The 25,233-nt window shown below is 54.6% G+C and overlaps 1 protein-coding gene and 1 non-coding gene across 3 annotated transcripts; both read right to left on the bottom strand.

Moving 5' to 3' along the window:
- Positions 1-224: 224 nt before the first annotated feature.
- Positions 225-24,761, bottom strand: Polr3e (RNA polymerase III subunit E). Of its 2 annotated transcripts, XM_048331674.1 has the most exons (21): positions 24,640-24,761; positions 19,114-19,188; positions 18,666-18,716; positions 17,108-17,185; positions 16,628-16,743; positions 15,869-15,951; positions 13,818-13,925; positions 13,457-13,506; positions 12,116-12,235; positions 11,131-11,216; positions 10,926-10,970; positions 10,736-10,827; positions 9,747-9,867; positions 7,371-7,452; positions 6,442-6,501; positions 6,205-6,362; positions 5,821-5,882; positions 4,979-5,535; positions 3,348-3,425; positions 1,924-2,049; positions 225-984 (listed from the first exon to the last, which is right to left on the bottom strand). In XM_048331674.1, the coding sequence occupies exons 2-21, from the start codon at positions 19,147-19,149 to the stop codon at positions 928-930; spliced, it is 2,166 nt and encodes a 721-aa protein (XP_048187631.1). In that variant the 5' UTR covers positions 19,150-19,188; positions 24,640-24,761; the 3' UTR covers positions 225-927. The 2 variants fall into 2 exon arrangements, with proteins under 2 accessions (XP_048187631.1, XP_048187632.1); XM_048331675.1 differs by lacking the exons at positions 19,114-19,188; positions 24,640-24,761 and having other exon boundaries at positions 16,628-16,769; positions 18,666-18,718.
- A 179-nt stretch (positions 24,762-24,940) lies between these two features.
- Positions 24,941-25,022, bottom strand: Trnal-aag. The gene has a single exon. It is a non-coding gene; the product is annotated as a tRNA-Leu (tRNA).
- Between the last annotated feature and the right edge of the window lie 211 nt (positions 25,023-25,233).

Raw genomic sequence — 25,233 nt, 5'->3', positions numbered from 1 at the left:
ACTAATGTGAACCCAGGAATAATCGTACCACTTGAAGGACTTCACAGAGGGCAATGCAAAACCAGTATTTTTTTCAAAAATTACATCTGAGGCTTCAGATTTGGGTCTGAAATACACAAGAATTTAACCTGTTCTTTAGTGTTGCAGGCTGGATGTGGCCCACATGCCCTCAAATTCCTCCCAGGTCTCCCCTGAATAGTGCACTAATGACAGCAGCACCAAGATGCCAGTTTAGTGTCAGTATTTATTTTTAAAATACACAAAATAGAAATCTTTTTACATCAAAGTGTGATAAGCTCACTTGACACTGCTCCACACTTACCTGGTTTTGTTTCCTTCTTTGTGCAAACATTACGAGAGGGGGCTGATCCAAATTTTGTAAACAGCGGAGACTGCGATGTAAATAGGTATCGTAAAAGGTAACACGGTCACCGAAACCCAACCAGGAAACCATTCAATTTGGTTTAATGAAATTGGCAGAAGTCTTAGCAAGATTAGATATTGGCTTGTAGACTTTTAAATACAAAAACCTTGAGGGTTTTTTTTCATCTTGTAAACATAACTTTGACTTTGTTGGCATTAAGTTTGAAAAGGAAAATATGAAACCATGATTTTCATCATCCTGCCCAAGTCAGTACACACTCTCTTTATTAGGAGAATGAATGAAATAATAAGCACAATACATGAGGAACTTCAGAGTGCATGGCAGAGGTCCGGCTGGTTTCCGACGGCACTATCTCCCCAAAGCCGGCCCTGCGCTCTCCGCTGGTCCGGGCAGGGCAGGGCTGCAGGCCACGAGACGGCAGGGCTGCAGGCCACGAGACGGCAGGGCCTCCTGCTCTGTCTTCTCAGGCAAGTGGAGACTGCGCCTGGCTTCGCCACCCTTCCTTGGCTTGGATTTGTTGGGTTAGTGGTCTGCTACTGTTGTCAAGACTGTACTGTCCCTTTAAGGTACCACATGCCGCCATAGCTTACGCAGCAGTCCTACAGGAAGGGAGAGAAAAAAGTTGAAAGACAGATCCTAGCAGAAGAAGGATGCTGGTCTGTGTGTCCAGGGTGATCAGCCAGATGTGCGATTCCTGGGCAGAATAAACACAATAATCATAGCTAAGCATGCTGCACTAAATGCCCTGCCTCTTCCTCAGGGCTCTGGGCCCTTTCCTTGGGATAAAATTAAGAGGAACCATAAAAGAAATGTGCCTTATAAACACCAAATACTGTTAAATTAACCAGAATAAAGACCTTAAGTGTTCAAGATAACAGGTCAAAATATAAGGACAAAAGTTAGGCACCAGTGGCTCATACTTGCATCACAGCTACTCAAGAGCTCTAAGGATCACAGTTCCAAGCCAGCCCAGGTAGAAAGTCTGAGTCTCTTACCACTGATTAAACACCAAAGAGCCAGAAGTGGAGTCTACTCCCATGAACAGCACAGACACAAGGATTCTGTGCTGGCACTAGTGACTCTGCCCTGCAATCCTACTCAGGAGGCTGAGATCTGAGGATCAAAGTTCAAAGCCAACTTGGGCAGAAAGAAAAGTCTGTGCAACTCATCTCCAACTGACCAGCAAAAGCCAGAAGTGGAGCCGTGCTTCAATTGGTAGAGCGCTAGCCTTGAGCAAAAAAACCCCTAAGGAACAGCATGCAGATGCTGAGTCCAAGCCCTAATACACATACATATTATGTATACACACACACGCTCACTCACTCCTGAAAGCTATCACACAGTGTTAAGTCTGGCAATAATGGGAAATGGTGCAAGGCTGCATGGGTGGAGTGGTTCTGATGCAAGTGTTGTCTGAGAGGTGACCCACTGCCCACAATTCTGCACGCCCCACGGCTTGTGGGTCACCCTCTCCACGTGCTCCACGTACCAGTGCCTACCAGGAGCATACTCACACCATGCACGGGTGGTGGGCCTACCTTCAGCACTTTATCCACTTCCTGTTTGCTTAGATCTTCTCCACATTCTTGATTCAACCGAGACTGGATCATGTTCCGGCGCACACGGTAATTTTTGGAAAAAATTTCAAGCAAAACCTGTCGATGCTTTAGTAATAGAGATGTGTTATTATAGGAAACAGTGCCCCCAAAGCCAACTAGCCCCCAAGACACCCAGTGCGTCCCTGGTAACAGCCCTCGCCCACCTCCTCTGCTTGATGAGCAAGTCCCACCAACGGCCATCGCATCAAACCTCACCAAGGTTCATGTGCACAGATGAGAGGGGCAGAGGACTCGGGACGAGCCCTCATCCAGGTTTATACACAAGGAGGAGAGGGGCAGAGGACTCGGGACAAGCAGCAGGGATTCGGTTCCGGGACCAAGGCCGGGAGTAAGGGGACTGTGAACAGGCGAGAGCAGCCACAGTTGAAACAGAATAACCTATCAACCTGACTAAAAGTCTTGACATAGAACACTGCCATTGCATCTAAGAAACAAGGCAAATGCCATATATTCCAAATCAAAAAAATTCTAGCTGGACACCAGTGGCTCACGCCTGTAATTCTACTCAGGAGCCTAAGATCTGAAGGTTCAAAGGCAGCCTGGACAGGAAAGTCCATGAGACTCCTATCTCCAATGAACCATCAAAAAGCCGGATGTGAAGCTGTGGCTCGACCGATAGAGAACACTAACCTTGAGCAAAAAGGAGCTCAGGGACAGCACCCAGGCTCTGCATTCAAACCAACACACACACACACACACACACACACACACACACACACACACACACACACACACACACACACACACACACACACACACACACACACACACACACACACACACACACACACACACACACACACACGGTTCAGAGAAGTTGTTTTTAGATCAAGAAAACTTCAGGGGTGGGGGTGGGGGTGGGGAGAACCCCTCAGGACCCATGGCTACAGCCCACAGAGAACCACTATTTAATTCACATTTCTGCTCCCCAAACACCTGAGACCCTCACTTGCCAAGACATGGCTAGGTACAATAACCAACCTCTCTTAAAACCCAAGCCTGGGGCCCAGCGAGGAAGGCTTTAGAAGCCTGCAGCCAGTGCCACTGGGCACACTTCTCTGCAGTGACCCATGGGTGTCCCCACCCGAGGCACTGCGTGGCGGCTGCTATGGTACCCGCTGCCGGGGCCACGGAACACCATGTGTGTCCTGGGAACCCACTTCATTTTTGTCCAGCATGGTTCTGAGGCCCCCGGCCCTTGGTGGCCGGCCCTGTGGGCTCTGGTCCCTGCCAGGGCAGTGGGGCGGCTGGGAGGCTGACAGCCTGTGTGACAGGGTATAGCTCCCAAGGCCCCCCTTGGTGTCCCCCCCCCCCCCCCCGACTCCGCACGAAGGCCACCTCACCTGATCGCTTATGTCTCCTGACTCCCAGAGGGCAAACACCTTCTGCTCGTCCGGGGAAGCAGCACTCTGTGGGGGAAACTGGCGCGGGCCCAGGCGTGAGTTGGTCATTTGCCTGCCGTGCCGTGCAGCCCCGTGACCCTGCTCAGCCGCCACCCCCAGCCTGTGGAGCACAACCCGCCGGGCTCTGGATGGGGGGGGGGGGAGCTGGCTCCATGCCTACCAGCTCCCACAAGCTCAACCCTGCAGGGCCAGACCAGAGACCCCAAGGCCATGGAAGGCCCCGAAGCCTCCCCTGACCCCAGTCACCCTGGAGTCACCCTGGCTGCCTGGTTCAACAGGGTCATAGGTGGGCCTGGAAAGGGCGGCACAGACCCAACCTCCAGAGGGCGGCAGAGAAGGGCAGGTTCTAAACAGGGAGCAGCAGCAGCTGTGGGAACCCTGATGTGAGATGCCACCTGGCACAAGAGGAAAAGCAGCCCGGGCCGCGTAGCTGACCAGCAGTGGAGCAGTTGGTCCTTACTGGGGCTTGAACTCAGGGCCTGGGCGCTATCCCTTAGCATTTCTCATCAAGGATGGTGCTCTTCCGCTGGAGCCACAGCTCCACTTGCAGCTTTTTGATGGTTAGAGATTAGCATCTCACTTTTCTGCCTGGGCGGGTTTTCAGCTTCCACCCTCAGATCTTGGCCTCCTGGGTAGCTGGCACTGTAGGTGTGGGCCACTGACATGTGGCCCTTCCCTTTAGCCAGGGTCCCCCTAGCCCAAGCTGGCCTCCACCTCCAAAGGTGTGGGACCACAAGCATGGCTACCACACTCAGCTTCAACTCATCTCTTTGCTTTCCCTAGGCTTCCTCTCTCATGTTTAAAAAGCACCAGGCTGGGTCCAAGGCCTTGCAACCAGTCAAGGCCCTGGGGCTCCCTACAGAGACCAGGCTACCAAGGGGAAGGAGGGCGCCCTGCTGCCCTGCCCCTCTGCCTGTGCCCATGGCAGGGCACATCCCCAACACCAGGCTGACGCCCTCCCTTCATGCACACACAGAGAGGCCTAGATCCACCTGCTGGGGTACAGGGGCCCCAAATCTCAGTACTTTCTAGAGACCTTGCCAAGGAGGCTCCCTGCCAACAGGGCCAGGCCCCTGGAGGCGGCTGGCCAGCCTGGGACCCACAGGGCCTCCTGTCCTACTTTCTGTCCCCACGCACAGGCGCGATCCTTGGCCGCAGAGGCCACAGGGGTGACACGACCCTGGCATCGGCCACGTCAACTCTCCCTGGTGTGGGAGGCAGCCAGCCTCCTCTCGGCCTATCTGCTGCCGCTGCTAGGTAGTGCCTGGGAAGGAAGCCTTCACCAGTCTCCTTTAGGGGACAGCTGGGCGCCCTCCTCCCTGCCAAAGGACAACAGCAGCATACATGGCTCCACCAACTGCCGCCATCACAGGCCTCCTGGCTGGCAGCACATAAGCCTGGGCTCCCAGTGGTCCACCAGGACCCAGGTCCAGCTGTGGAGAAGGCTTGGTCTATGGTCACTGAAGTAGAGGGAAGGAGTGAGCTACCACACATATGCCGGGGGGGCCCTGCCCCCACTCATGCTGCCCTCCCTCCGTGGGGCACTGTGTGCACGTGCGGGCTCTACTTACAGGCACCAGTATCTGCTTGCACCCCGCGGCCAGCACTGTGTCCTGCAGCATGCGGTCCGAGATGCCGCTGAAGAGCATGTGGCCAGGCGGCAGGCTGGCCAGGTGCAGGTTGAAGAGGCGTTTCAGTTCGCTCAGCGTGAGCACAAACTGTCTCTGAAAGGTGGCTGTCACAAAGGCCCTGAGTTCTCGGGCCACCAGAGTGCTGGCACAGCCAGGGGGCGGGTGCCCATTGAAACTGTCCCCAGCCGGAGCCCGCCCGGGGGGAAGCCCATTGGCCAGCCTGCTGCTGAGGCCACTGCTGCCGCTGGGCATGGTGTCCATGGGCTCCTCCTCCTCTGCATCAGGCTCGTCGTCATCCTCACCCTCCTCACTCAGCGGCTCCTGCTTGATCTGCACACTGGCCAGCGGCTCCTGCTTGATCTGCACACTGGCCACAGCAGGTCCCTGGCTCTGCTCCTTCCACCGCTGCAGCTCCCGCTCCAGGAGTACGTGGTTCTGCTGCGCCTTGCTTCTGGCTACTTGGACTCGCTGCTCCCCAGAGATCAGCACGGCAGGCCCTGTGGGGATGACAAGCTGATGGCAGGAGCCAAGTGCCATCTTTCCCCTCACCTTGCACAGGTGGGACTGGGCTACCCCACAACAAGGAAGGAGGGCTGGGGTACAAGTTCCTGCCAGCAACATCTCCAATCCTGAGACTGGACAGCCCCGCTGGCCTCAGGGGCTGCCCCTGCGGGAGCAGGAAGGGAAGAGGGAACAGCAAGAGCCACACCCCACCCCCTTTTTGACCCATTCTGGGCTGGAAGGACTGAGCTAAGGTTTGCCTGGCCCAAAGCCCCACACACCTGCCTGTCCCTCAGGCTTCTTTGGCACAGTCTCCTTTACAAGATTATAGACTTTTTCTAACCTGGAAAGAAGAGAGAAGTGTTTGAACTCGGACCTTGGTTGCTGCCTCTTAATACACTCAAGCCCCCAAGCCATGGGATGTTGTGGTCACTGGACAGCCACGGAGCTGGGCCAGGGCAGGTGATGCCTTGCTCTCCCTCAATCCCTCGGAACTCGCAGCTCTGCTAACTGGGGGCTGTGACCACATGGGTCCTGTGTTGGGAGGGCTCGGGGGTCATCCTCCAGCACAGAGCACAGGGCCGTGCAGGTCCAGTTCTACCGCTCAGGGCTGCGGTGCCCGCCTGCCCCTGGCCCTGCCTGCATCCCACCTTGCCAGCTCTTACTTGGCCTGGATGCCCGACCACAGCATGTGCTGGCGCTGAACCACGTCGGGGTGCTTCTTGATGAACTCCCCGTCATGGGGCAGAATGAACTCCCAGCCTTTGTTGATCCTCACCACAGCCATGTGCTCCAGCAAGTCCTTCACGTCCTCAGCGCAGAGCTGCAGGGAGGAGCTGGTGAGGCCCACCGGCTGCGGGGCCTCCAGCAAGGGGGCCTGGAGCTCGGGGGACATCACTTACTTTGGTCACTGCTGCCACCTCCTTCCTCACCACCCAGCGGCTCTGTGTGAACTTCCACATCTGAGGGGGAAAAGCAGCATTCCCAGAGGCGGCGCAGAGGACAGCCCCCTTCTTCCCCAGCCACAGGCCTTGGCGGCTGGTCCTTCAGAGCTGCCCCCCCCCCCCCCTCCACCCACTCCGCTCTACCCCAGGGGCCAGGATCTGTCCACCCAGCCATCGTCCCATCCCCAGTGCTTCCTGAAACACTAGCGATTTGGTGGGTGACTCCAGCCTGGTGTGTCCCGGGCACTCTTCCCAGGCAGCATTCAATGTGGTGGCTGCCGATGGAATGCCACTTCCCAGAAGCTGGCCACAGCCCGCAAGCCCCACCCACCCTGGCAGTTCTCATGCCCCCTGCCCTGCCTCACAGGCTGCCTTGCAGAGGTGAGGGTAGGTGTCCGAGATCCGACCCTTCCCCGCAGAGGAGGCTGGGAATGGGGACTGGAGGCACTCTGACCCTACAGATGAAATCACACCCACCAGACCCGGGAGAAATCACAGACTCCAAGTACTAAGCTCCCTGGGACAAGGCAGGCCAGTGGGTGGGCACGTCACCATGGACATGTATCAGGAAGCTCCAATCTCAATGCCAGGGTCTGAGGAGGCAGCACAAGGCCCGATGGCCTGGAACACTGGGGAGGAAGCCTGCTTAAGGAGCCACAGGTCCTGAGCCTATGAGCTCAGCAGGGCCAGGGTGCTCAATTATCCATGGCCACTAGAAATCTAGTTCCTTTAAACCCACTCTCATCTGCCCAGATCCACCATGCAGGCGAGACTCGTAAAGCACTGCCTGGCTAATGACCCAAGGGTTTAAGGAAGGAGAAAGGCAGTAGGTTCAGCTCACAGCCCAGCCTCCTCACCTGCGCCACGGCTGAAGCCTGGGTACTTACCACAAAGTCTCGGCCTCGGCAGAGCACCTCGGCAGGGACCCCACTGTGAGGGCTGGAGGAGTCCTTGGGGTACAGGATGTCACTGCCAGACAAGGGCATGGAGGAGCTGGTCAGTCCCTCCCCCACCCCTCCTGGGAAAGGGCAGTATGCCGCACTGCACCCCAAGAACTCTGCCCTAGAGGCCTCAGGGACCCAGGGCTCTTGGGGAAATCCATGTGAAGCTATGTGTGGCAGGGTGACACTGACAAAGATGCATGGATTAAACCTCTCTGTGAGCCAGGCACTGGGGCTTGGGCCTGTAATCCTAGTTACTCAGGAGGCTGAGATATGAGAATGGCAGTTCAAAGCCGGCCTGTGGATAGGAAAGTCCACGAGACAGTTAACCACCAATTAACCACCAAAAGCTGCAAGTGGAGCTATGGCTCAAGCAGCAGAATGCTAGACTTGAACATAAAGCTCAGGGGCCAGCACCCAACCCTGAGTTCAAGCCTCAAGCCTCAGAACCAGCAACAAAAACCTCTTGGTAGGACTACTTACAGATACTAAACAGATTATAATTAGAGACAAAGGCCTTCATCACCTACCCAAAGGGGCAGATGTGTATGAGCTGAAGTCACAGGGCAGAGGATGGACCTGGGCACTTTGAGAACTTTAGGATAAAGACAAGAGGTCTCCAGGGTGACCCCACCCCATCCTCAGCCCTAGCCAAGCTGCGGCACCCCTGCCCAGTCCTGACCTGCAGCCGCCTAGGACCCATGAGCACAAGCTGACCTCTAGGGCCGGCTGGGAACATAGCTCAAATGGGAGAGGCTCTGCAAAGCACATGCAAAGCCCTGAGTTCAAATCTCAATACTATCACAACAAAACAGTTGAGTTTCATGTACACAGGAGATGTGGCACATGAGCGTACACATACCAACCAGAACAAAAATGAACAACAGTTCCGTGGAAGACTTGCTATGTGACACCTGGCACCCTGCCACTGGGCTGGGTCTCAGGTATGCGAGGGGATGGCTGCTCCTGGCTATTGTGGCCTCGCTAGGGAAGTGTCCTTTAACAAGGGATGCGCCGTGGCAAAGCTCCTCCACAGGGAAAGTCAGGACAACAGCTAGCACAGTGACCACTGAAAGGGCACCGCCACAGAGCAAGAACACAAATACACCTTATAAATGGCTTGGTCAACCAGTTGTGAAATGATGGAACCAAGCTTGTGTAGTGAATTCCTTTTTGGAAAGAAAAAAAAAAAAGGAAACCAAGTGACATTTTTATCATATGATTCACCTTAGCACCACATTCCTTAAAAAGTGAGTTTTTATCGATATATTTCATCATGACACCCAATATTTGCTAAGGGGTCTGCATGTGCCAGAAGTCATAATGAGCACTAGGGACATGATGTGGCAATTGTCCCTACACCCTCAAAACTGCCAGTCAGTGAGGAAGCAGCTAGTCTAGCGGGGGAATCACAGGAGAAAGGAAGTGGCATCAAATCACAACCCATCAACTATGGATCCGAAGAGGCCATGGAAGAGGAAATCCACCCTTTGACATGTGTAAAGAAACTGCAGGAAGTAAAAAGAAATTCTCCCATGCAGCCTAAGGTAGATAAAGGCAGACATTCAACTCAACAAGGATTAGACTGCCAGTGGACTTCTAACAAAAATAAAGTCAGAACGCAGCAAATCTTTGTGTGTGAAGGGAAATAATCGCCTCAGGAATTAATTCTACACTCCATAAAAGCATTCTTCAAGAACAAAAGTGAGCAGGGTGTTGGTGGTTCACGCCTGTAATCCTAGCTAAGGAGGCTGAGATCTGAAAATTGAGATTCGAAGCCAGAGCAGCCAGGCAAGTCCAGGAGACTGTCTCCAATTAACCATCAAAAAGCTAGAAGTGAAGGTGTGGCTGGCTCAGTGGCACAGGGTCAGCCTTGGGCAAAAAAGCTAAAACAGTAACACCCAGGCCCTGACCTGAAGCCCTAGCACCAACACACACACACACACACACACACACAATTTCCAGATAAAATGAAAACCAAGGCATGCCATTGCCAACAGAGCTGCACTAAAGCACTCTCCACGCAAGATTATCCTGATAGAAATATGGCCACTGGCCGTATTAGCGGCCACTGTGTCCTACTGGGGTGGCGTGGGGGCCTGCAGAATTTCCCCTAACTTTTCTTTGGGGGTAGGGAAATATTTCAAGATGTCCCTGACACAAATGTCACAATACAGCATCCTCCATTCAAATTTTTTAAAAATATTTTTCTAAATAAAAATTTAAATATAGGCAGAATGTATAGAAAGCAGTATGGTAGGGTTTAGACCCAGGAAATTATCAAGAACCTCAAACTTACCCGAATCAACCAGAGCAGCTTACCTCTTCACCACCCAGTTTCCTTGGACCAACATCGCCACCTTCTGGATGCCACGCAGAACAGCCACGGAGTCCACAGAGGGGCCCAGCAGGCTCATCAAGTTGGCAAAAGGCATGACCTTCACTGAAGTGGACGCAGGAGACAAGGGCTCAGTAGTCCAGAGAGAGGCCTGGCCCTCCGCTCTCCCCATCCCCGGCCCCAGGCTCCCGTAGCAGCCTCAGAATGAGTTAGACTCATTCAGCCTAGAGAAGGTTCAAACTCACGCTCACCTGGCTCTGACAAAGTGGCAGAGCCAGGGTTTCAACCCAGGCCTCTGGCTCCAGACCCATGCGCCCTTATTAGTCACTGCCCTGCTGGCCCCGAGGGAGCATGGCATTGGCTGGGCAAGGTCCAGGTCCCCTGAAGAATGCCAGGGTCTGCTGGCAGTTCCAAGCACAGAGGGAAACATCATGTGGCATCTCAGAGGAGGAACCCAGGGCTCAGGTGGGCAATGAAGCAACTAGAAGCCACTTGGCCTTTGAGAAAAGGAGGCCCAACCATGTAGAGCTGCAGACACCAAGACGTTGTGCAAGGGAAAGAACTTTATCAACTAAAATGACCCCAGTTCCCAGTCATGTGCAGCCCTGCGGAAGCCTCATCTGTAAGTTCTCCCAAATACCATGAGCTTCTTTTTTTGGGGGTCCAACACCAGGACTCAAACTCGGTACCTGATACTTTTGCTCACTGACGAGCACTCTACCAACCCCAATGGTGAGCTTTCTTACAGACAAGCTGAGGCTCAGAAGGTTGAGTAACCTGCTGCAGGTCCCCACAGTGGGGATGTGGCAAAGGCTCAGAGTTATGGGGCCGAACCTGCTACCCTGCCCAGGATGGAGTTCCAGAGCTGACTGGGCACTCTGGGGTGCAGGGCCTCTGGCTTTGCCCTGGAACCTCAGACAGCCCCAGACTCATGTCAGCAGCAGCTAGCGGCGCTGGGGTCCCCAGTACCTACCATTCTTCATGAGGATCTTGATCTGGTCGGCCAGGGGCAGTGTCCGCAGCTGAGCCATGGACAGAACATTGCTGGGGGCCACAGGCTTATCTCTGTGATCATGGGAGGGAGTGATGGGTTAGAGGAGGCTGGTGGGGGGGGGGGCGGCGGGGAAGAGGAGGGGAGGGAGTAACCTCAGCCCCTTACTCACTCCTCCTCCTCCGGGCTGGGTGGCATCAGCATCATGAGGTACTCACTGTGGGGAGATGGCTGTGATCAGAGACCCCACCCTTCCCCATGAGCACCAGCCACAGCCAGACTGGAGCATCCTCAAGTTCCATACATGACAGGTAGAGCCCCTCTTCCCCTGCCCGCTGTGGAGAAGGGGCCCTAGTCCCATCATCAGCCAGCCTCACCTGGGTGACTTGACGAGCTCCGTGTTTTCCACCCCACCAGAGCCCTGGCATAGCAGGTACTGTCGCTCATGCTCCGAGCGGCTGTCCTGTTGGGGGAGGGACGGGATGGGGCGGTCAGGCCATGTCCCCCTCCAGGCCTCTCTCCTATGCTGTCCTTACCCATGGCTCCAGCCACCCCATGCCTGCTCTGAGGCCAGACACGAGCCCATTCAACCTGAGCCCAGAACCCCAGGGCTTGACACCCCATTTATAATGCAGAAACACTGCCACCAACTGCCAAAGCCCAGCTGGCCACTGAGCACAGGCTCCAGCCACACCAATGGCTAGACACACGCTCACTCCACAAAGTAACTACCGAGTTTTACCATTCCCATTTTACAGAGAAGACCTCAGAGAGGTTTAGGTCACTTGCCCATACTCACAGTAGCAAATAAAGAGTATAGGAAGTCTAGGCTGGAGATATAGCCTAGTGGCAAGAGCTTGCCTCGTATACATGAGTACAGGAAGTCTGACCCTGCGGCCAATGCTGTCAGTAAAGGCCTCCTCCAAAAGGCTCTGGAGAAACGAGCATGGGCACTAATATTCAATCGCTCGCCTCCCATGCAGTTTCGAGGTAAGGTTCAAAGCCAGTGCGTGAAGTGAAAACTGAGCCTAAAGCACCCCCTCCTCTCCCCGGCAAGGGATGCAGTGACCCTTGAGGCCTGCGACAGATGGCAGAGTCTCTACGGCGGCACCTGATGAGGTGCCTGGACTGTGATTGGGGGGGAGGGGGAAAGGCAAACAACAGGTAACCAAACACTCACCCCCCTGTGAAGCGCCCCGAGGGAGAAGCCCTACCCCAGGAAGCCTAGCTGGCCTCTCTGCTCCCATGCCTAGCGAATGCTGCCTGGGATGGGAAGAGACACCAGCTGCCCAGAGCTTCCTTGCTGAGGGCTGGGACTCAGCGAGAAGGAAGGCAGAGGAGACGTGGGGCGGGGCGGCTTACCCTCAGGCCACAGTAGTGGAGCTGGACCCAGGGCTCCTCCGCCTGCTTCTTCTGCAGGAACTCGTAAGACTGCACACGCCGCTGGCGGGCCTGCTCCGATTCCGGCCTTGAAAACCGCACCTTGGGGGGGAGGGGGCACCAAGCCTCAGCCTGTCGCTTGCCCTAAGTTGTGTCCGCCCTTGGCAGGAGATCAGGGAGCCCCAGGCTGGGGCATTTCCATGCTTCCTTGCTCTTCACTTTCGGATGCAGGCACTGATAGCCCTTTCTATGAGCTACTCAAACAGGCCAGGGCAAGTGAGCCCTGGCTTCCATCTGTCCTGCCACAGGGCTCCAGCTGATGGACCACAGGGTTCACAAACACACGCTTAGCAGATTTAAGGACACCCAGCAAGCTGTCGGAGAGGACAAGACTCCCACAGCCCCACTACCATCGTCTGTTTAGGCTCCATCATCCATAAGAGGAGTTCAAGCTCTTGAGTATTGTACAATACTTCTCTTTCAAAACTCATGGCCACCCAGAGCCACTTAACACTGCTCCAGAGACGAGACAGTTGATACTCTCATCATCTCAAAGGCTGGAATAAGCATTAAGGTGACGACTATGCACCATGCAGAGTACAATGGAATCACACAGGTAATCAACAGGGGGCCTTGCGAGCTCACTGGGTCAGCGGCTCACACCTGGAATCCTAGCTTCTCAGGAAGCTGAGATTTGAGGTGCACGGTTTGAAGCCAACCCAAGAGGAACAGCCCATGAGATTTTTTTTTTTTTTTTTTTTTTTGGCCAGTCCTGGGGCTTAGACTCAGGGCCTGAGCACTGTCCCTGGCTTCTTTTTGCTCAAGGCGCTTAACACTCTGCCACTTGAGCCACAGCGCCACCTCTGGCCATTTTCTGTATATGTGGTGCTGGGGAATTGAACCTAGGGCCTCATGTATACGAGGCAAGCACTCTTGCCACTAGGCCATATCCCCAGCCCCATGAGATTCTTATCTACAATTAGCCACCAAAAAAAAAAAAAAAAAAGAAAAGAAAAAAGCCTCAAATGAAGCTGTGGGTCAAGCATAGTGTGCTAGCCTTGAGCAAACAAGCTCAGGTCCTGAGTTCAAGCACTAGGACTGGTATAAAAAAAAGAGACAACAGAACCCCAGAACCACCCTACAGGGTCCCCTCTCCCACAAAGAACAAGGCTGTTCTGCTGAGAGGTGGCCAGCTGGCCTCCAGCCAGCCAACAGGAAGGGCTGCCCCGCACACCCACAGTGGTGAGCCCCTCACGGCTCAGGCCCTCCTCCCTTCGCTATCCTTCAGTGCAAGCTGTTCCCTCACCCAGGGCCAGAGCTCACCGTGATCTGCTTCACATCTTCTTCCGCCTCGTCCTGTGAAGAGTCCCCAGCTGCAAGAGAAGCAAGCAGCCACTAACAGCTCTGCTGGGGCTGCTTGCCCTGCCTCAGTACCACCCTTAGGAGGCTGATTGGGCGCCTGAACTGCCAGCAATCACAGGCAGATGTCTAAATGGTGGTCTCCACTGGGGACAGTTCTTACTCCCCAAGTCAGATGGAAACATGAGACTTTTTGGTTGCTTCAAATGGGAGATGGTAACAGTAGTGGACAGAGGGATGCTAAGCGTCCCCCAATCTGGCCTAAGCCAACCCACCAAAACCACAGACAGAAGACAGACAGCATGGCAGGAAAGCCAGGGCTCACCCTCGTTGGCCGCCTCCCTGTCACGGTGCTTGGCATCTGCCTTATCCAGGTAGGTGAAGCTAGGCCGCAACTGTAGAATGCCATGTAAAGGCGTCAGGTGGAGCTCACCTGGCAGAGGAAGATGGGCTTGAATCTGCCTCTAGGAACCAAAGCCAACACACCCAGCTTGGCTCAAGTCACTGAAGTCCAGAAGGCCTAGGCCCACAGCCAAACAGCCTCCTAAAAGTTTCTGCTCAAAGGCACCTTCTGCAGGCCACCTCCCAACCAGCCTCCCCTGCTTTTCTGGAATTACTTGTTTCGCCTTACTGGGTTCCTCACCCATGATCCCCACCAAGCCTCACCAGACTCCTCCTCCTACCCCACCCCATGTGGAAATGATTTCCTTCCCTTTTCAATTCTTTTTTTGGCCAATCCTGGGGCTTGAACTCAGGGCCTGAGCACTGTCCCTGAGCTTCTTTTTTGCTCAAGGCTAGCACTCTACCACTTGAGCCACAGTATCACTTCCAGCCTTTTCTGTTATGTGGTACTAAGAAATCAGACCCAGGGCTTCATGCATGCTAGGCAAGCACTCTACCACTAAAGCCACATTCCCAGCCCCCATTCTTTTTTTGTCAGCCTTGGGACTTGAACTCAGTCAGGCCTAGGCGCTGTCCCTGAGTTTTTTTCTGTTCAAGGCTAGCACTCTGCCACTTTGAGCCACAGCTCCACTTTCAGTTTTCCGGTGCAAGAATCTCATGGCCTTTCCTGTCTAGGCTGGCTTTGAACTGTAATCCTCAGATCTCAGCCTCCTGAGTAACTAGGATTATAGGTGTGAACCACGCGTGCCCAGTTCCTCTCCTTTCATCCTTCCACCTAACCTGCCCAAATCATGCCCATCTTGCTCATGTGGCTGGAGAAGTGGCTTGCTTGCTAGAATACAGTGCAGGAGTGTGGAATTCTGACTACAGGAAATGTGGCTTTAAAAAACTACAACCTTGAGATACAGTTCAGAATAAAAGACGAAGCTGGGGGCTGGGGATATAGCCTAGTGGCAAGAGTGCCTGCCTCGGATACACGAGGCCCTAGGTTCGGTTCCCCAGCACCACATATACAGAAAACGGCCAGAAGCGGCGCTGTGGCTCAAATGGCAGAGTGCTAGCCTTGAGCGGGAAGAAGCCAGGGACAGAGCTCAGGCCCTGAGTCCAAGGCCCAGGACTGGCCAAAAAAAAAAAGACGAAGCTGGGCACGAGTGGCTCACACCTGTAATCTTAGCTACTCTGGAGGCTAAGATCTGAGAATTGCAGTTCAAAGCTATCCCTGGAAGGAAAACCCTCAGGACTCTTCTCTCACCACCAAAAAGAGAAGCTGTGTCTCCAGTGATAGAGTGCTAGCCATGAGGGGGGAAAAGAGCCAAGTCGCTAGTTCTATGACCCTGCTTCTGATTTTGATCTGATTTCCTGGGGTTACATTAGTTTTATTTAGTGTACCACTGGACGTGTTCCTATATTTACAGCCATGCCAGCAGTGGAAGTTATTTTAGCTCGTTCTCATCATCCCATAAAGAACCAGTCAGTCCTCACGTCATCCTTCCCTCTAGCCTGGAAGCCAACTGGCTCTGGCTCTGTGGTTCTGCTTATTCCACACATTTCACACGCTGCCTGGTCCTCCGAGCTGGGCCTCCTCCACCACAGTTCAGAGCTGTCAAGGCTCATTCGGGATCGTCTGTCAGGGTCACAACAGCAAGGGCCAGCTAGTGCTGCCACTCTGTTTATTCATTCATAAGCTGGTGACCTTTGGGTTGCTTCTACTTTGGGGCTATCATGAATAGAAATTGCTGGGTCATAAATAACTTGCACAAAATTCTACCACCTCAATGCACTCGAGTCCCTGTGCCCAGGAGGAAATCAGCCTGGAGCCCTAATCCTGTCAGGCTGGGCAGTATCCCCAAAGTAGTTCCTCTCAGTGCCCTAATAACTGTAGCTCATTCCCAAACTGGCTGGACTCTGTAGGGTCTAGCTCAGGGGCAGCAGGTGTCAGACACAAGGCTGGATGGGGTCTCCCTGCCCCCATACCTTGCCTGTAGAGTGCAGCTGCGTAACGGGACGTGTTACTGGTCGTCTGCGAGGAGCAGAAGGTCTGCTTGTCCATCAGCTTCCTGGGAGGGAGCACAGGGAGGATGACATCAAGCTCCAGAGGGGCCTGGAGGGCCCAGCCCACCTTAGGAAATGCACCAGCCAGGGACCAGCACCAAGGCTGAGGGCAGCCTGTCTGCCTCAGGCAGTCAATAAATAGAAAGAAAAAAAACCACCTGTAATCGTAGCTACTCAGGAGACCAAGATCTGAAGACTGCTGTTTGAAGTCAGCCCAGTCAGGAAAGTCTATTGAGACTCTAATCTCTAATAAATTACCAAAAAAGTCTGAAGGGGAGCTTGGCTCAAGTGTAGAATGCTAGCTTTGATCAAAAAAGAAGCTCAGGGCAGGGAATGTGGCCTAGTAGAGTGCTTGCTTAGCACACATGAAGCCCTGGGTTCGATTCCTCAGTACTACATACACAGAAAAGGCCAGAAGTGGAGCTGTGGTTCAAGTGGTAGAGTGCTAGCCTTAAGCAAAAAGAAGCTCAGGGACAGTGCTCAGGCTCTGGTTCAAGCCCCAGAACTAGCCAAAAAAACAACTACCTCACAGCCTGCTGGGCAGAGGCTCTAGGGGCCAGCCTGGCAGGAGGTGCCCAGCAAGGGGACGGTGATAGGGAAGAGGAGAATCATGCTCCGAGGCCTCATGAAGGCTCCTGTCCAGTCCCAGTGGATTGGGGGGTGAGGATCCTGGGGACTCACGAGGAATACGTGCTGGTGTCATCGGTACAGGTGCCGTCCACATTCAGTGCAATCTGCTCCCCTTTGCTGCGGCAGTAGTTGGGGTTCAGGGTGTCGATGGCCATCTCAAGCTCTACCTGGGGATACCAAACAATGCCCCCACCTGTAAGGACCCCAATGCACAGCTCAGCAGGGTTACCCTGACCTAGTCTCTGCCCGGAAGATGGACATGTCCCTCCTTGTGGGTGCCCAGGCTTCAGTCTACATCAGAGGCCACCACCTCAAATGGCAACAGAAATGTCATAGTGACTTCTCAGGTGGTGGGGGGTTCGCAGCCTTTTCCACCTCCCCATTCCATTAGGCACCTGCTCACCTGATCCTCCTTTCCTTCTGGAAACCCTGTCCTTCATCGCAGACTGTGAGTTGCTGTTGAGCCCCATCAGCCCCCTTCATGCCCCTCCCCAGCCTTCCTAACTGCTCCCGGGCCAGAGGACAGCCCACCTTCTGCTGCCGGGGCTTGATCCGGGCCGAAAGATGTGGAATGTCATCATAGGTCATCGAGGCTGGACGTACAGGGTACTGGGGACAGGACAGGAAGGGAGCTGTCAGTCCATCCTGCCCAGCCAGCAGCTGGGGCCAAGAATCAACAGTCACCCTAACAACATCCCAAGCAGAGTCCAGAGGATGCAAGGCTCACGAGTGCCCAGAAGTCTCTACCTGCAACCCCATGTCATTGGCTCCTCCCAGTCGCCTTCTGCAGAGCAATTTTAGGGTGCTTTTCACTTGTGAGGGACCTGTCCAGCATAAGCAAGTTAAACAAGTACCCAAGGCTCTAGGAATCAACAGTACAGCCATGGGTCTGAGAGCCTGGGACCCAAGGGCCCTCAGTTTACAGAGTACCAAGGGAGAAGGGGAACATCCAGGGAGAAGAAACAGAAAACAAGGCTGGCCTGGCTGTGTCCACTGCTGAACTGAGTGACAGGCATGGGAAACTGGCCACCCCATTCTCTCCTGCTGTGCCTGTACCAGGAGGGGTGTGGCATATGACTCACCAGCCCCATTCCATCCCCTCCCTGGGCCCCAAGCCCCCTGTGGAAAGTTGTCTTTATGCAAACGGCTCACACCCTACAGCCTGCTATGGACATACTATGACAGAGGAGCCATGGCTGGTTCCATTCTCCAGAGCTCAGGCCTCCAGCCTCTGTGGGGAGCCTGACAGACAGGACCAGGAACATAAGTACTACATTTTGGGGATCAGCTACCTTGTGGTCCTCCAAGCTCCCTCAACAGCAACAGAGCACTCCCCCCCAACCCTCCCATTCAGCAGGGGTGAGGACAGCTTTGCTGCTCCAACAGCCTGGAGCCCAGAGCCCACTAGGTGGGCAAGCCCTCTCCTGCCATCCAGAAGACCTGAGGCTTGGCTGCCAGGACTTCCTACAACTTCAGCTGATAAGGGGCCCTGGGGAAGGAAGTTGGCAGCCTCTGCCATGTCCTATGCCCAGGACGGCCAGGAGTGTGGACCGCGTAGGACCTGGTACCCAAGTCACTGCCACCACTCTGCAGCCAGCCACAGACCCAGGCCCCTTCCTAGCACAAGCAGATGCCCCCACTGCTACCTGCCCCCAGCTGCAGCGGCTAGGGGCCTCCCTCGCTCTCACTGCAACACAGGATGATCAAGTGCTCAAACTCACTTCTGAGTTCAAGCCCTAGGACCAACAATAAACAAATATGCCCAAAGATGACCCAGAAAGGAGGGCATCCTGGCTGGCAGGTCTGAGATGCTCGCTGTGGGCTCCCACTATGGCTTTTCCACATGGTCCAGTCTTCACATGAACCCCATGATGTGGGCATCACTGAGACAGATGAGGAAACGTCCAAGGGGGCTGGGAGCTACATAGGGACGTGTGGTCTGCAAAGTAAGCACTGCTCGCCTCTGCCTTCCATTTCACTGGGAAGAGCCTAATACTAGCCCCAGCCCCTGGGAAGGGATCTGATTCTAATTCTAAGAAAGGCCCCTTGCTGGCTTGGCTTCCCCTTTCCCTTCCAGTCCCACATTTACCTGAAACAGATACAGCTTCTCCGCCAGGCTTTTGGCCAAGTAAACGTCAATCTGGGAACAAGGGGAGAATATTTAGCCAGAGCACAAGGCAGAGAACACCAGACCCCAGGCCCAAACCTACTCCTTGAACTTCAGTTAGGGAGGGAGGGAAAGGGGGGGAGGGAGGGAGGGAGGGGAGAGAGAAAGAGAAAGAGAGAGAGAGACAGAGAGAGAGAGAGAGAGAGAAATAGTTCAACTCGTGTTAAAATAAAGAGGGTCTCACACCAGGCAGGCATGGGCAGGCCTCCCTCCTGAAAAATCTCTGCAGCCAGGAGCAGAGCTGCTCACTCCCTGGAAGGGAGCAGTCAGGGACATGAGGACATCAAGAGCACCACACTGGACTGTGGAAACAGGGGAGGGCTCAGAACACTGACCGTGGCCCTGGAGGAGGATGAACAGCAGCAGTTACCTCCTGTACGACTGGGTCATCCTCTTCATTGGCCATACTAGGGAGAGCAACACCTCTTGCAGTCCTCGTCTGGATCTGCAAAGCACAGCAAGAGTCCTGGAAGTCAGCTGGTCGGTACCTAACATTGCTGGGGCACCTGTTCTGATGGATACTGCAGGGGGGAAGTGGGGGACCCAGAACCAACAATGACCAACTTCTGCGTCTACAGTAGACAGCCAAGTGAATACTCTTCTACTGACCAAGGGAGGGGGAGGGAAGGGAAACAGAACGCACAACCATCAGTGGGTATAAGCAAGGAGATTCAGCCAGGTGCTGATGGCTCAGGCCTGTGTAATCCTAGCTACCCAGGAAGCTGAGATCTGAGAAACCAGGTTCGAAGCCAACCCAGGCAGGAAAGTTGGTAAGACCCCTACCTCCAACTAATCACCAGAAAACCAGAAATGGTGCTGTGGCTCAAAGTGGTACAGGGCTTGCATTGAGCACAAAAACTCAGGGACGGTGCCCAAGCCCTGAGTTTAAGCCCCACAAAAAAGGGAGGGAGGAAGTCAAGTAGGGGCTCACGCCTGCAATCCTAGCTACTCAGGAGACCAAGATCTGAGGACTGAAGTTCAAAACCAGACAGGGCAGTAAAGTCCATGAGACTTTTTTTTTTTTTTTGGCTAGTCCTGGGCCTTGGACTCAGGGCCTGAGCACCATCCCTGGCTTCTTCCCGCTCAAGGCTAGCACTCTGCCACCTGAGCCACAGCGCCCCTTCTGGCCGTTTTCCATATATGTGGTGCTGGGGAATCGAACCGAGAGCTTCATGTGTAGGAGGCAAGCACTCTTGCCACTAGGCCATATTCCCAGCCCTCCATGAGACTCTTATCTCCAATAAACTACCACAAAGAATGAAGTAGAGCTGTGGCTAAAGTGGCAGAGCACTAGCTTTGAACAGAAAAAGCTCAGGGATAGTGCCCAGGGCCTGAGTTCAGGACCCAGGACTGACTCCTCCAAAAAAGAAAAGACTCAGCCAACCTGTCACTAAGGGGAGGACTGGTCCATAGTCAGAGTCCCCCCTCCACACCTGTGGCCGCGGAGAGGCAGAAGAGCCAGGTGTCAAACAAGAAAACAAGTGAGAGGGGACTTGGTAAAGTGTGCCCATCCTTCCTCTTGGGTATTTCGTGTGAGGGGCCTGTGAGGTGGCTTGAGGGTCCCCATCATACAAGGTGATCAAGTAGACTTCCAGTCCAGGCCTTGGAGTGACAACTGAGTAGGGGTTCAGAGGAAGGCAGGGTCTCACTGCTGGGGAGGAGGGTGTGGGCTGCTCAGGGGAGAAAAGGGTGGGGACAAACCACAACAGAGCAACAGAAGAGTGGGGGGGGGGTGAGGAAAGAAAGGGAGAGGCACACCAGCGAGCCCCTTAAGAGAGGCAGGCTGCAGGCATCCCCACGGGGGACAAGGGTGGAATATCTAGCTGAGGAAGGCAGCTGGGCATCCCTGGCCTCGGCAGTCCACACCTCTCGGAGACATCTGGATAAGAGCACCCTGACCCCTGACCCTGATGTTCAAGGGATTCCTTCAGTGTCACCTTAGCCCACTGAGGCCCGCTCTATCACAGACACACCCCAAGCTGCTAACTACCCAGATCCAAGCCATGGTGTCACCCTTGACTTTTCTCCAGATTCCAGCAAAATCCACTCTGATCACCCTGGAAAGACAATCAGGAGCTGCCCCAGCCCACCAGCTCTCCCTCTCCTGCGGGATCACAGTGACAGCCCCCTGCTTCCACCGCGCCCCCCAAATCCTTGCTTACAGCCCATTAGGAAGTGACCTGTCGGGAAGAGCCTGGGAGGCCCCATCCCATCCCATCCCATGCAGCTGGACACCCGGCGCAGCCCTCTGCCCCTTTCCCTCACACCAGTGCCCTCCCACCACACCTCTGGGCCTGAGGAACTGCTCTACAGGCAGACAACCTTTTGGATCTCTCCTGCATCTCTTTCTTGACTCTTGATCAAAATGTTACCTGTCCCTAAAGACCAGGTCAGCCCCACTATTCAAAACTTTACAGTGCCCTCACTCCTCTGTTCTGACTTTCACCATAACATACAAGTCACCACCATGGCCACACACAGGCTGGGACTTCAGTTGACTCTGTCGTGTGCTATACCCCAATGCCTAACACACAGCATCTACTTGTTATAGGCAAGGTGGAGCATGGGTGTGCCATGGGAGGGCTTAGCTTGAGAAGAAAAACCCTGGAGTAGGAAGCAATCGGGACTGAAGGGGAACAGGCCATTACAACCACTTGGAATGGAGGGCTGGGGAACTCTGAGCCATTACATGGACAGTTTTAGGCAGGTGCTACTGTGCAGAGAGGACACAAAGGGTGGAGGGCTTGCCCTGTTCGTGTGTGTAAGCATGGCAGGCACCTACTCTCCCTGCAGCTGGCTCTGTGGCCAGGTGAGCCGGGACTGAGGGCTCACCGGGAGAGGGTATGACCTCCGCCCAGCCTGGGACGGGACAGGAGTGCCCTCTGGCTGCCATGCCTCCCTCTGGATCCCACACCGGACTGGCTGACTGCAAAGGTGATCATCCTAGGCCGCCTGGGGGGGCGGGGCTCACACCTGTAATCTTAGCTACTCAGGAGAGTGAGAGCTGAGAACAGAGGTTCAAAGCCAGCCTGGGCAGCAAAGTCCTTCAGCTCCAATTAATCAGCAAAAAAGCCAGAAGTAAAGCTGCTGCTCAGGTAGAAAAGTGCTAACGACCAGAAAAAGCTAAGTGAGAGCTGAGTTCAAGTCCCAGTACACACACACGTACACACACACTTGTGTTCAAAGAAAATTAAAGATGAATGATTATTTCCAGTCTCCCTGCCAACAAGATCCAACTCAGTGACTTTCCAAGTTTTCAGCCTAACATTCTGAGTAAGAAAGTTCTTGTCAGTGACTGGAACACCTGACCAATTGTATGATTGAAGCAAGATTTCACAGAGAGCCACTACAACTGCTTACCTAGATACCATGCAGCTTCTACCATTGTTCGTTTAAAATAAAAATGCTAGCTGGGAGCAGGTGGCTCACAACTGTAAGCCTAGCTACTCAGGATGCTAACATCTGAGAACTGTGGTTTGAATCTTACTTCCAATAAACTGCAATAGATAAAGCCAGCCAGGCACTGGTGTCTCAGGACTATAATCCTAGTACTCAGGAAGCTGAGATATGAGGATCCTGATCAAGTCATCCCAGGGCAGGAAAGTCCAAGGTGATTCTAATCTCCAATTAACAACCAGAAAAGGCTCTCTGGCTCCAGTGGTAAAGCTGCTAGCCCCCAGCAAAAGAGCTCAGAGCCAGCTCCCAGACCCTGACTTCAAGCTCTATGTATGGTAGGGACAATCCCCTTAAGCTGATTCCATTAATAAATCTTGATCTAGTCATAAAAAGAACAATCTAACATCTTCCCTAAGATCCTCTTTCCCACCTTGAATTCAGCAAAGGCCAGTCCTTATTAGGTAAATCACACCATCCCGCCTCCTAACCCTCTGTGTCATAAAATAGAATGCAAACTGTTCCCCCACGGTCCTCAAGGCCTTCCATAAAGCCGTCCTCATCTCCTGCTTTACCTTCTCTACGTGGCCTGGGTGGCTACCGACTAGACTGCCAACAGGCCAATGCCTTTTACCCCCAGGGCTTTTCCTGGTGGGGTGGGGAAGCAGCAGAGTTCCTGGCTAATTAGCTGTAACCACCACCCCTCCAGGCCTAGATCTCATCCCAACCCCTTCCAGTCACACCTAACTCCCCAGCTAATTTCCTGAGTGGATCTTACTATAATCAGGAACTTCCCAGTCTATTTTCTGGGGGGCTCGTAGTCTCCAGTACTAGAATATACACTCAATGCTTCATACTCAATGCTTCCTCCAGCACAAAGCCCAGAGCCTGTAGTCCTAGCTACTCACTAGGCCAAGATATGAAGATTGAGGTTCAAAGCTAACCTAGGCAGGAAAGTCTGTGAGATTCCTATCCCCAATTAACCAACAAAAAGCCTTCAGCAGAGCATACTATGGCTCAAATGGCACAGCACCTGCCTGATAAAGCAAAGTCAAACGACAAGGACATGAGTTCAAGTCTCAGTGTGTGTGGGTGTGTGAATGTGCAGGCACACATGCACATATACATGCACACACACAAAGGCAGAGAATAGTGGGGCCGGGAATTTGGCCTAGTGGTAGAGGGCTTGCCTAGCATGCACCAAGCCCTGGGTTTGATTCCTTGGTACCACACACATAGCAAAAGCAGAAAGTTGCACTGTGGTTCAAGTGGTAGAGCGCTAGCCTTGAGCATAAAGAGTTCAAGGTCAGAGCCCAGGCCGAGTTCAAGCCCCAGGACTGGCAAAATAAAAAACACACCAAAAAAGGCAGAGGTAGTAATTATGTACATCATTGGGGTTTGTGGTGGGATGAGTTTTTTTTTTTTAAGTCGCTCTTCCTCCCCAATACCTGGAGATGCCTGGAGTCAAGGAAGTTCACATCTTATCATTTTCTTGGCCATAGAATTCAAGACTTGCCACCTTCACCTTAGGAAGGTGGATACCGAGGCTCAGAGAATAATTATCCAAGGTAATTCTGTAACCACAACAGAAGCCAAAGGTCTAGCTGATCTCAAAGAACTCTTAAGCACGCTGCTGCAAACATCTCTGATAAAAGACACTATGGTGTAGTGGATCTGGAAGTGAACTCGAGAACCTGACTCCACAGGTTCAAGTCTCACCTCTGCGGAGTGCTGCCTGCGGCCTACCCAGCCTCGCTATCCTTTCCTATTTTCATCCTCTAAACGGCCAAAATACAAACGCCAGGCTCTAGCAGACTAGAGGGAAGGCTTGTTATTACGTGGCGACCTGTTTTCTTCCCAACACGCGGAGATGAGCGATCCCCGCCCGGCACCGGGAGGCAGGAATTCCCATCACCCCCATTTCACAGACAGGCAACTGGACGGCAGCGGCCCGGCGCTCCTCCTCGCGCTGCGCCCGGCGAGGCCGCGCTCCAGGCCTCGGTTCGCACGGTCGCAGCGTCTGCAGCCGGGCCAGCTCCCGGCGCGCTGCAGCGGGGTTAATGAATGGGGCTGCAAGGAACGACCCGGCCCGGGGCGGCCGCCTCCACGTTGCCCGGCGGTCCCACCTCGCTGTGGAGGCCAAGCTCCGCGCACGCCGCTCCGGCCGCTCCGGCCGCAGCGCCCGCCGGGCCCGGTGGCCGGAGACTCCGTGGCCGGGGACACCGCCCCTCCTCAGGGCGGCCCGAAGCGGGCGCGGCGAGGGCCCTGAGTCACCGCCGGCCGCCGCGCCTCGCAACCTGCAGAGCGGCCCGGAAGGCGCCGGGCGGCCGGGGTCCCCGAGGCGCGCGGCGCGGCGCACCCGCCCCAGCCCCGGGAGGGTCCCGGCCCCTCGGTCGGCGCGGCGCGGACCTCGCCCGGCCTACTCCCGAAATCCGAGCCTGATCCGGCCTCGGGAGGATGGCGGCCCGATCCTGAGCACCGCCGCCGCCGGGCCGAGACTCACCTCTGTGCTGGGGCCGCGCGCGGACGCCGACAACGGCCCAGGAAGCCGCGGGCTGCAGAGGTGGCAGCGGCCGGAATCTCCTCTCAGGGAGCAGCCATGTTGCTGGCGGAGGAACTCCGGCGGACACGTGGGGGGAGCGGGCCGGCCCTCGCGCTTCCTCTTACCCACAATGCCCCGCCCCGGCGCACGCAGGCCCGCCCCCTCATCGACTCACAGGGTAGTCTCCGCCCCGACAGGGGGCGCTCATGCCGAGGCAAAACACAGCGTCCTCAGAAGCAAATGAGACCAAAAGGCATTTGCCTGGCAGCGGTGGGATTCGAACCCACGCCCCCGAAGAGACTGGAGCCTTAATCCAGCGCCTTAGACCGCTCGGCCACGCTACCTTGGCGAACGGCAGTGTTTCTAACCTGCTACTTAATGGTTGGGCAAGCACTTCCCGTCTTTGAAATGATAGTGTCCTATCTCCCTTGGCGTTGTACCGGATCCGGAGAGAATTTGCGCTACAATTTGCTACAGTGTTCCTCGCCGCTATACTGAGACCCGGGGTTGCTCCTGATGGTCTTCAGAGGGAAGCTCTGCTCGTGGAGCCCGCAG

Source organism: Perognathus longimembris, chromosome 23 (assembly GCF_023159225.1).
Source record: "Perognathus longimembris pacificus isolate PPM17 chromosome 23, ASM2315922v1, whole genome shotgun sequence".
NCBI lineage: Eukaryota > Metazoa > Chordata > Mammalia > Rodentia > Heteromyidae > Perognathus > Perognathus longimembris.
This window is presented reverse-complemented; position numbering and strand designations above follow the sequence as displayed.

Bases quoted from the DNA above. Each gene is read 5' to 3' on its own strand.
- Polr3e (XM_048331674.1), bottom strand. From the start codon at position 19,149: ATGGCCAATGAAGAGGATGACCCAGTCGTACAGGAG. The intron at 17,186-18,665 runs GTAAATGTGGGA...TCCTGTCCCCAG, and splicing joins AGAAGCTGTATCTGTTTCAG to TACCCTGTACGTCCAGCCTC. The intron at 5,883-6,204 runs GTAAGAGCTGGC...TCTTCTTTCCAG, and splicing joins TGGTCGGGCATCCAGGCCAA to GTTAGAAAAAGTCTATAATC.